We start from the raw sequence: 12188 nt of genomic DNA, 5'->3' as shown, positions 1-12188 counted from the left end.
GGTGAAATATAAAGTTTTACTAGAAGAAGGACGCACAGATGCTCGTGTTGGGTTGCCAGTTTCAACTCTCTAAGTACTTAGAGCCTACATTCTTAACTTTGAAGATTCCTCCGACCCCCACTACCACATTCATCCATCACGACTGTATTGTATATCTGCTGCTCCGACTGGAGTGATCCACCCTCAAGAATCACTCCACTTGTTTTAAGAGATCTCCGCAGAGGGTGAGAAGAACACAAACCTTGGGTTTATTATTGCAATTTTTACCACTGGAAACAAACAGAAAATGAGCTATGCAGATACAATGCTAATATACTGACTGAAAACCAACGCTTTGACAGTAACTCTCTCCGTGTTAAGGGCTGTTTTTATTGGAACTGTGGCAGTGATTCTCACAATACACAACTTGGTGTGCTTCCTAAAATACTAGTCTACTGCTGGTTGTCAGTGCGTACTACATTGTTTAACGCTTTACTGAACTGTATCATCTAGAACCAAGGGAGTTAAGGCTGAGAGAGGTAGCGCCACTCGTCCCCAAAAACATATTTATCTTAATGTATAGAAGGTTTCAGTCTAGGGGGATGGCATTGTTCGGCAATCCCTTTTATTGTTTGGGGGTTTAGAGGCAGGCAATAAAATATACAGAGGAATTCCTGGTGGTGGATTAGGCTTCCCACCTACAGCCAGTGCAAAGTAAACACAGACAGAGACAGAGAGAGAGAGAGGGAGATGTTCTGCCCCAGCAGAGCTAACGAGGGGAACAAGGGATCAGGGAGAGGAGACGATGAAAGACGGATCACCGGCAGGCAGGGAATCAAAGAGCCTACTACTGACTGACTGGAGCCTGGGATAGGTGTGTGTTAAGAGAGAGCGCGAGCCTGTGTGTGTTTTAGTGTGTGTGTGTGTGTGTGTGTGTGTGTGTGTGTGTGTGTGTAGTCCTGTGTGTGTGTGTGTGTGTGTGTGTGTGTAGGTGTGTGTGTGTGAGACTTCTTTTCATGTGCCCTAAGAGTTTGTTTTTCCTTCGCAAAGAGTGGGAAGTTGACAGTAAGTCTCTAATTAAAGCAATCAAAAGATGAAGAGAGATGAAGAAAAAGCGCGCACACACACAGACACACGCACAAACACACACACGTACAGAAGCACACACGCACGCACACGCACACACACACACACACACACACACACACACACACACACACACACACACACACACACACACGCACACACACAAATAAAAACGAGCATATTAAAGCTGTTTATGCTTTGCTTTTCCAAAAAGAAATCTGCACATGATGTCAGGAATGAAGCAGTCCTTAAAGGCCTACTTCACCGGTTGGAATATGAAAGTGTATTGAACTCGGAGATCCTATTTAGTATAAATGTGCAAAAAAAAATTAAATCGGATCATCTTAGCCTGAGAAAAGGCAGAAAGAGTGTTTTATGGTCTCACTGTCTAACCCTACAGTTTCCTTCTTGTGACATCACAGTAAGGGTTAGGATTAACAGGACAGCTGGGCCAAGGAAAGACTAAGGGAAGACTGAGGGAAGAAAAACCTAATTCATTATATTATAATAGTTATTTTATAATGATAGAACGCTGGTTCCGTATGGGTGAAGTATTCCTTTAAGTGAATCACAGCCTTTCCTACTGTAGATGACATCTGAGCCACCGTCTCCTTGGGTGTCCCGGTTACAGCACTACTCTCTAGTCTTATGTTATTTAGAGGGAAATTCTAGTTGCAGCAAAGCATGTTTTGACACTCCTGTGAAAATACAGCCATTCCCACGATGAACCTCCATGCTTCTGTTGGACAGGATTGGAGCAAATGGAGTTATTTAGTCAGCAGCGGTAGACGAGAGCCAGTTGTTGTCTGAGGTTTTTGCGTCTGTCTCCAAAGTTGCAAGTCACTCTAATGATGGGTTTATTTTCTCCATTGAAACTCACAGACGGTAATCACGTTGCAAAATTAGACTTATCTAATTTCTGGTTCATTTGGTTTCCCTGATATTCCAGCCTTGATGGCTACTTTGTTCAGCGCGTTTGACTTCCTATAACGACCGCAAATTAGCAAATGAAGTCCGTAGTGCACCGTCAAAGCCAGAATAGCTCGAAATGTCATTATAATGATCGATGTATACAGCCTACGTCTTTGTAGAGCCTTTCTCCAATCAGTGAGTTCTGTTTAGAGAAGTCTGGAGACACGCTCGCTCACAGTCTGATTTTAGCTCAAGTGGAAAGCTGTTTGTCTAATTTGAGTGACAGCCTCGCCGCCACCCCTCTATTTACCTTCCAGCTGCCTCCAAATCATAGAAAAAGGAGACATAGTGCCAGCAGCACATTCCTCATTCATAATTCACCTGTGGAAAAAAAGAAAGAAAGAGAGAGAAAAAAGACAGACACGGGCACTTATTACTTAAAAAAAAAAGTGGATTGACATTGAATTGGGGCGCAAAATTCTTGAACACACATTTGGAATTATTATCGAAACGCCAGAGCAGAACATTCATTAAGCACCGATGAACCGAGGCATGTTTTGATGCTTTTCCGAGCAGATTCTTTTAGAAGTACAGCTAGGCCATTATTGTCACTGTACACTTTAATGACATGGTATTTACTCTGAACAAAATTCTCTGATTTCTCTGCCTGATGATTATAGACAAGCTGTTGGAAGGGTTCGGTCTGATCATAATATCACAATTCATATTTCACAATTGAGGCGTCAGTGTTCACTATGTGGGGGCTATTTTTCTTCGAGGCCTTTAGACCTACCTGAATGGAACACATGACATGAAACATAGCACATTGCGTATAAGCAGAGGTGTAAGGATAAAGATATTATGTGAAAATAAGTCTTGTTAGAGTAAGTTTTTCAACAGTAACATGAAACTTGATAGAGGGGAAATCCACAATGTTAGAGCTTTTCTGCTTCGTGTTTTATCTACTAGTGCAGTGTTAATACACAGCCTATAGTTTCTGTAAATGGGAATGTTGCTATAGCTACGAGGTGCCCCCTTTTATTTGCATACTTTTTGTTTGCATACCATTTAGTTTACAGAGCCTCATTTTCAGCCTAGGCTGTGTATTAACACCAAATTTTCTTTCAGCGAACGAGCACACAGTAGGGACAGGTAGTAAACAGTGAGGACATATTCATTGATTTTGACAAAAGTGATTTTTGCAACAAACATTCTCCAGAATCGCCACCTTACAGTGCTTATGAAAAATAAATTAAATGAAAGATCTACGTTCTGTGATAGATAGAGCATTTACTTTTGGGCAGACGTCCGACCGTCTCGTCTTCTTTCTGGGGCTCAATGATGGCGAGTGTGATATATACCCGCCATTTGGTTGGCTGGGAGGGGGCAGGATTTGTGGTGATAGTGTGTGCACTCACACAAAAAGAACAAGCAGGCAGTCAGAGTGAGTAACATGTGTTTGGGATCTCGCTGGGATTTGGCATTTTGAGGCCTGGGTTCTTAAAAGAATCAGGATTAGAGATTGATTAGCTTTTGGGACTTGTTCATGGCCCGGAATCAGACGAATCAGTGTGCAAATCATTGTGTGTTTGTCTGTGGTTTAGGTATCCTGCGTGAATGTTGATCCCTTGGTTTAACTGATGTACGTACGTGGCCAAAGTGATATTTCATTTAGTGAGACATCAGACTGACAGCGTAGTGGGCCAACGCCACGTGCAATCATATGAGTACAACAACCATTTATAGCATGTGTTATTAGATTTCAAATATATCAGATAAAGAAGCCGGGGAGGAGGTTGTTTGAAAGAAAAATAAATAAATAAGAGAAGAAAGAGAAGGATTTCAATGGAAAACAGATTTCCCTCCCTTAAGAAATACTAAAACCAGAATGACAGAGAGACCCCTGTATCCACATGCTGCTGATTTAATTGTCATCAGAAATTAAGTGCTATGGAAGAGACCACAAACCATCCTCTAACCGCTTTTTTTTCATCTACTTCATTGGTTTTCCTTTTTGGCCGAGTTCCGTCGCCACTGATTGTCCCATTACTTAATCGGGCAGGAAGTCATTATGAAATGGAGTAATGAATATCCTCTACATGGGTTAAACACAGATGGTGAAAAGCCGTTTCCCACACAATCCATCGCTGGTGAATAGTGATATTGAATGAAATGGAGGTAGAAAGACATAAAACGATATTTATAAAGATAGGTTTTAGGCATTTTTCCCAACGAAATGAATGAATGAATGAATGGAGTTAAATCAGGACATACGGAATAACCCTTTAGCTGTGGTATCCATTATGTTGTCCAATGAAACATAACAGCAGCAGCAAGTGCCAAAGATGGAACTGGTTTAGTCCCTTTGGTGCACTAAACTGTTTTAAGTGTAGCCCCAAGTCCGTGCCTATCATGCGCATAGGGCTGGGTATTGGCAAGGCCTTCACGATACCATACGCTTCATGATACATGGGGTCACGATATGATTTATCACAATACAATGTGATACGATGCATAATTCAATATATTGCAATATTCCACAAAGTCACTGAACATGTATTCATGTGTCCTTGTTACATTTCACAGAGAAAAGGATCTGATTTTTAAGAACCCCAAACGAAGGTGGTAGTCGTAAGGTTTAAAAAGAAGGGTGTAAATTTGGCTCATTTACAGAACTTCAAAAATGCAATATCATAGATCAAATAAAAGGTTGTGGATGTATGCCTATAGCTTGAGCTAATGTTCTTCACAGCCAATTACATGTTGTTGTTGGATAGTATTGGTGTAATGCTTTTTAATCTCGACAATGGCTTGGTCTACAGGAAATGCAAACGTGTTTTGCTTCATCCCCCAGTGGTGGCCCCTTTGGCTTGGCTTGGCTTGAACTAGCTGCATGTTGCTGCTACTGGTTGTTGGTGGTCCACTCTCGGATCTTGGGATAATTTTCGATTTCCCAGATGTTACACTGTTACTCCTGAGGCCAACTATAGAGTGAACGCATTGGGCATTGGACATTCCACTCTGGGTAGATAAAGGGGAAACAGTGACCTATTACCACAGACTTATCATGCAATAGGAATCTACTGCTTATTAAAGACCAAAGCATATTGGTCATTGTGGCTATCCTATGGGGTCAGAGATGTGACTATTATTTCCAAGTAATGGCCAAAGACGAATAGCCCACTTCCCATAAGAAACAACTAATCACCTCAAATCTTCTTAGTCAACCAAGACTCGGCCACTTGATTAATGGAATTTGGGTAGTCCTTGTCTTTACAGTTTTGAATGCTGTGTGTCTTTCGAAAAGGAAAACGACATGTGCTCAAACAGTAAGGTCTTACTGTAAGCATTCCCTTAAATAGTACGTGCACATTTACAAACAAGAGACCGACTGATTGTCAGTTTTGGGAGGATGCCTGCTCCAGCTGCCAAAAAATGAGGAAGAGTGAACAGTGAATTAACAGGGGTGGGGAGATAGTCCCTGTCTAGTTAATGTGTATGTGTTTGTATGAGCTGATGTATGGGAAATTCCATATAGCAAAACCCTCCTTTTCACCTACAGGGTCATAAACATCCCCATAATGACTTTAAGCTAAGGCGTCTATCACATTTAGCTGTCATATTTAGCTGTATCAATACGGACTATATTCTGCTTTGAAGTCCCGTGCTGGATTTTGAACCACATTAAGGCATTATACTTGTCACTGTAGGCCAAGAAACTGTGATTAAAGATGTCTTCCTTTTTCAGGTCTCATTGAATTGCATGGCATGGATTTTGTAGGCCAATGGGTTTGTTGCTGTGCTATTTTTTTAATGAAGCAGTTTAATTTGTCTTCCCGTAGTTATGTGCAAATTTCGTATGGGATTTCCTTCCGCTCACAGTGAGAGCAAACTAAATGCAACCAAATGAAAAACAGGGACAAAGGCAGAGCTGTTGGAAGGAGTTAGAAAGAGTGAGAGAGAGAGATTGAGAGAGAGAGAGAGAGAGAGAGAGAGAGAGAGAGAAAGAGGGAGGGTTAAAAAAGCTGTTGACAAGTCTAGAAATCATTGCAAAATAATAGGGCTTTAAAAAAAAGTGTGTGTGCTTTGAATTCACACGTTCATACTGGGAGCTGCACAGTGCGATTGCTGTGTTTTGCCGGAGCCACGAAAATCTGCGCAGACTCTACCTGGTGAGGACACAGCTAAAGACAGAAGGCTTATTTATCACAGATTATGCGGTCTTTAGAAGATTAATACCCTCGGGGGGGCAAAAGAATTGGGCTGACTTTCATCTCAGACCTGCCCTGACAGAGAGAGCGAGGGTTAGAGAGGGTAGAAAGAGGTAGAACAGAGTGTCAGAAGACACAGAGCGGCTTCAAACGTAGCAGTGTGTGTGTGTGTGTGTGTGTGTGTGTGTGTTTGTGTGTGTGTGTGTGTGTGTGCATGCGTGCGTGCGTGTACTTTAACTCCATAATGAGTAGCCTCGAGGGAGTCCACAGCCATTTGGCAGTTCTTTACTTCCTGATTGTACAAAAAAGTGCTATCTACTCTTTTATCTCTTCAGCATAGACACACAAACCCGATTAACACACACACACGTGCATGCGCGCTAAAAACGCACACACACACACACTCACACACACACACACACACCGGTTGTGGTCTTACCACAAGGACTTGTACAACCGAAAATATTTTGCTCTCAGAAGCCACTTCCGAGCTTATTTATAGGCCATATATCTAATTGTAAATGTTTTTGTCTATGTGTAAGTGTGTGTGTATGTGTGTGTGCATGTGTGCATCTGTGTGTGTGCTTAAGCTGTAATTAAGCAAGATCAAACCCTCGGGGTTGAGGAATTAGCCATCATTGAAGATCAGAAGGCTTTTTACTGAAGTCTGCAACATGGAAGAGTGAAATCAGAGGTTTGGATACAGACAACATATTTTGACCCCAGATAACAGCTAATGGTGTGTTCTTCCTGTCTGTCTCTCTCTCAAACTCAGACACACACACAATCAAACACACTTTGATGCTTCCGACATCTTCCGGTGGATTTAAAGTTCAGCTGTTAATGCGTCAAATTGAACTGTCCTGACCTCAGGGCATGTCAATCAAAACAATAGCATTCTTTTAGAGATTTATCTCATTTTGATGTAGAAAAAAAATATATAATGGGACGTTAAGTGTCTTCGAAAGATACAAATAAAAGCTAACAAACTTAGAGTTAAAAAGCGTTCTCTGTAAAAGGGCTTCCTGTCTGTGCTTCAGGACTGTTTGTGTGAGTGGATGGGATGCTGCTGTGTCATCACAGGGGTTTAGGGGGTGTCACAGGGTCTCCCTATACACATTCATAAATCTTCCTGCAATATCTAGCAATTAACACTGAGAGCGCTCCGTGAGAAATGTGCTCGATAACAGTAATTAAAGGTGCTGTTGTTGTGTTTATCTATAGTGTGTGTGTGTGTGTGTGTGTGTGTGTGTGCATACTTTAACTCCACTGCTGATTGTGTTGGGGCTTGTCGTCTTTACTAACTCAATGTAAATAAATATGAACTTTTTTTGGTAGACAGATTTGAAATATAGGTTGTTAATCAAGAGTTTCCCATTACATTTTTCCCCCCTTTTTGTTTTTGGTTTGGCTGATAACATCAAATGCATATTTCCCTGTCTCATATTTCATATTTCATATCCCTGTCTGAAGCTGTTACTTAAACTATTTCTATTTGATCCTAATGGCCAGAAAATGAATCCACAGCCTATATACACTCGCTGAGCTCATCATAAGGAATGTGCCTTTGATTCCCCTCAATGGGTCTTATTGATACTGATATGTTGCCGTTTATGTTGGTTCAGATTATTAAATGTTACCTTGTAATTACTTGTAGATTAGAGGCAAATCATAATTGAGTTGAGAGAGCAATTTAACACCCGGCAGCTTCCACACACAGTATTTGTGGAAGCCTCCGCCGCGCTCCAGGAAGCTGACACAAACGGCTCTCATTCAACAGCATGCTCTTATCTGTGTGCTGCCACCCTGTGAGTGTCAGAGACCACACACACACACACACACACACACACACACACACACACACACACACACACACACACACACACACACACACACACACACACACACACACACACACACACACACACACACACACACACACACACACACACACACACATACTGATTTTCATTGTGCAATAAAGGGAAAACAATGTGTCGAAAAGATGACATGATTTATAGTGTTGTTGTCCCCTTTAAGTCAACATGGTGCTTTTTAATCAAGCAGGCAAGTTTGTATGTATGAGAGAGAGAGACAGAGAGAGAGAGAGAGAGAGAGAGAGAGAGAGAGAGAGAGAGAGTCAAGCTGTTTTCTTTTGAGGGGTGGGGGTTTGTTTGCATGTTGTTCCGAGCCTCTGGGGCTGTGATGCTGGGCTCATCGTTTTGAATTCCAAATGTCTCATTTTGAGAGGTGATTCTTTACCGAGGCACCATGCCAACACATATCCTTTCATTAGCTTAGCATCATTCACACGTTGAAACAAAAATCGCACGCATGCCCTTGCAGACAAAATGCACAACGAAATAAACAAGCAATTAGACATTAACACGCCGGGCGCACGTAGTCACAAAAACTTGCACCAATAAATCACCTTATGCCTCACTGACAGAAATATGAAGTGTGGCGATCAACAGCATTGGAAGCCCACCCCGACAGCAGCCTTGATTGATTTAGCAAGTAACAAAGTGCGCTAGCAGCTGCTCTCCCAGTCTTTCACACCTTCGCAAACCTGTAAAGTCTTCTTGCCAAAGTCGTTAAGAGAGTTTTATCAAAACAAACACACATCTCCCAATTATTGTTTACGCAATGCCCTCCTCAGCATCACAGCCAATCTGTGTGAGTGTTTGGAATAGCATCTCTTCCATTTACTTAAAATCAACTTAACATATTTTTTTTTATCAACTTTCACCACACTTGTTGTGGAATTGTGAAGTGAAATACAAAGAAATAGGCTGATATTAAAATGTTCTTAAGTGATATAATCGTCCTTTTATGGAAGCAGAGGTTAGCCAACTGTGATGTGTGCTTGCATTTATGAGCCAGAGAAATGCCACTGGCTGTTTTGCTGCTATTACATGTTTATTGGCGATGACGTGACGGTAACGGGACAGTGAAATCATCTGGGCCACACACACACACACACACACACACACACACACACACACACACACACACACACACACACACACACACACACACACACACAAACATGCCCACTGACAGCACTTGTTTTGGCAGGAACATTTTGATACATGACTGGGCTGTTCTGCAAATGAGGTTTGCAGAAAATTGATTGCAGCAAAAGGTTTGCCTTACAACAAAGACAATGACCTTTTTCTCTCCATCTTTCTCTCTGCTCTCCAGGAAGAAGATCCAGCAACGATGTCAGAGAGGAGAGGTCAGAAGAAGTCCATCTTTCTCTCCTCATTACTAGTAAGTTTTTGTTCTTTGCCTTTTGTTTCCCGTCTCTTCCTTGGTCATGTGCTCTTGCTTTCATTCTCTCCTTGAAGGTGGAGTCAGCGATCCTGGAGAACGCTTGTTGTGAAAACCTGTCAGTACTTTGTGCTTATATTGGGTGTAAATACACAGCTTAGGTTGTGTAAAGGGGTATGTCAACCAAGGGTTAAAGGTGGCCCACTATAGCTGGTAACATGCCCATTTGCAGAGCCTATAGGCTGGATTTATTTTCCAGGGCACATACAGGTATGTTCAGGGAACAGATTGTGAGGAGATATTCACGGATTTTGGCAAAAAGTGACAACAAGTATTCTCCAGAATGGCTGTCCCCCCACTGCGACCTTATATGCAGTCCCTTTTTTTCATCCCGTTCCCTATTTCTTCACCTCCGAGTCTTCCTTCTTTTCCCCTTCTCCTTGCCCCCTCTTTCAAATATTGCCAAGCAGTAGCTTAAGTCCAAAATCATCACGGTATTCCTGCCTCAGACTCGACTCCACTCTTGGCACTGTGTCATCCAGACTTAACTTAAGCTGTTGTGTGCCAGCCTCTTGCCCAACTTTTGCAGCACTTGTACCAATTAGCCGACCCTAGAGTTCTTTTAGAGAGCAGCACATATCTTCATAATCTGTAACCTGGAATCAAGAGCCTCTCTGCTTGTTTTGATCTTTAAAAGCCACTGGCAGTGCTCCCAACAGGGCTCCTCATACCTTACAGTCCTGCTGTGTTTGCCTCCGATCAGTCGCTATGTGCACATACACATGCAGGCTGACACAAGAGCACTTATAGTCAAGAACGAGAGAGAGAGAGATATTTGGATTAAGTGAGTGGTGTCAGTTTACTTCACCGCACTACATAGTGGTGCTAGAAATGTGTCTCTCTCCGCTAATTCTGTATAATGACATTTCTGGGCAAAGTGACTGACAGAGAAACTAAACCGCTAATGTCACATTGTAGGATAATGCGTAGAGAGAAAAAAACATGAAATAAAGCTATCTGTGTGTACAAAGACATGTGTCTGATGATATGACTCATGGTGGCGGAAAGTAACGTACAAATTTGTTGCACTTTTATTAGACTGCGCTTGAGTATTTCCATTTTATGAGACTTTTTACGTACAAATATGGTACTTGTTACTATACTACATTTGATTGAAGTCTTGTAGAAAACAAACATACAAACACTTGTACACGCACATACACACACACACACACACACACACACACACACACACACACACACACACACACACACACACACACACACACACACCGGTTGCAAGGATGAAGTGGAGAGCGGGAGTGAGATGTCATTAGAAACAACAGAGAAGAGATGGAGAGAGTTAGTCATGCACTCACTTTCTTTCCCTCCATCATTTTCTGGACTGCAGATGATTTTTGGAAGTCAGTTTGTTTGTTTGGAAGAGAACAAAGCGTGCTGGTAAAGCTACAGATGGCAGCTGCTACTTATTACAGTGTGCCACGATGACACAGCACAGATACCCATACAACACAACGCAAACAAGCAAATACTGGTATTGTGGAAACTCTCTCAACCACACACACACACACACACACACTCACGCACGCACGCACGCACGCACACGCACACACACACACACACACACACACTCACACACACACACACACACACACACACACTAACTAATGATCTTCACAGTTGAAGAAGTCAGTGCGTGATCTTTGTTTTCTTTGCTGTTTGGGTTTTGCCAATTTAAAATGATGTTGATTCCCAGCTTGTTGTTTTTACTGATTATATTGTCTGATGCAGTCGTTTTTCTCTGCCGCTGTTGCAGATGTTGGCAGTGAATCATCACGATCGTTTAAACTCCCTGAGATGGAAACAAGCGAATGAACAAGACAGTGTCTGTTGTCCCAGTGTTAGGGGAAAAATGGATTCAAATTGCAATCGTAAAATCGGCAAAGCTAAAATCTTCTATCACCAGTGACTGTGACATGATGTTAGATATACTGTATGACACTGTTTGTTTGATGTGGCTTTATATGGGAATAACGTATAATAACAATTAATACTCAATAGACTTGGTCATCTTTCATGTACAGATCAATGTGGCCTAAAGTAAGGTTTAACAGATTACAAAAATAAATGGAATAATTTTAAGTATATTATATATGAAGAAAAATGTTATACAGAGGATCAGTGCTGTCGAAAAAAAAGATATGCAGCAAAAAAGGGAATACTGAAAAATTTATTAGAAGGAAAATAAATGCTCGGACAAGTGCTGAGAAATAATGAACTAAATGCCTGAATGCATCTTCCAATCATTTCTTTATCACTATATATCTTATCCCTCCTACATCGATCACTCTTGTAGTGCCGTAGAGCAGCGCAATTTACACCATCAATTCCACTATTCCATGGAGCTGGTTGCATGTTTGTCTTCACGCTATCACATTCAACATCTATCTGTCTCTCTGGTTCCTCCAGGTGTGTTGTATGTTTGCCAGTGCCGAGTATTCCAGCTGTGGAGAGTACGAATTCTTCAACCAGACCAGTAACAGTTGCCAGGCCTGCCCTCAGTGCCAGCCAGGACACGAGCCCTATATGGTGAGACACACACACACACACACACACACACACACACACACACACACACACACACACACATACCGCACACATTTTAAAACCAGTTGCTGCAGTGAGTCGGTGGAAGAGACGGATAAC

The 12188-nt window shown here is 41.9% G+C and overlaps 1 protein-coding gene across 3 annotated transcripts in view; it reads left to right on the top strand.

Annotated features, from left to right (window-relative positions):
• The window catches only part of edar (ectodysplasin A receptor), a 34964-nt gene that overhangs the window by 3322 nt on the left and 19454 nt on the right, over nt 1–12188 (top strand). For 2 of the 3 annotated variants that reach the window (XR_013845139.1, XM_080038381.1), the window contains exons 2-3: nt 9393–9461; nt 11952–12071. Coding sequence is in view for 2 of the 3 variants with exons in the window: in XM_080038381.1 (XP_079894507.1) it covers nt 9411–9461; nt 11952–12071 (171 nt within the window). In the remaining variant the exon portion in view is untranslated. Of the gene's footprint in view, nt 1–6116; nt 6150–9392; nt 9462–11951; nt 12072–12188 lie in introns of those variants that run through there. The other variant, XM_080038382.1, reaches the window with a different exon arrangement.

Source organism: Ammodytes marinus (genome assembly GCF_949987685.1).
Source record: "Ammodytes marinus genome assembly, chromosome: 12".
In the NCBI taxonomy this organism is placed as follows: domain Eukaryota; kingdom Metazoa; phylum Chordata; class Actinopteri; order Uranoscopiformes; family Ammodytidae; genus Ammodytes; species Ammodytes marinus.
Note: the sequence above shows the minus strand (reverse complement) of the source record. Positions and strands in the feature narration are given on the sequence as shown.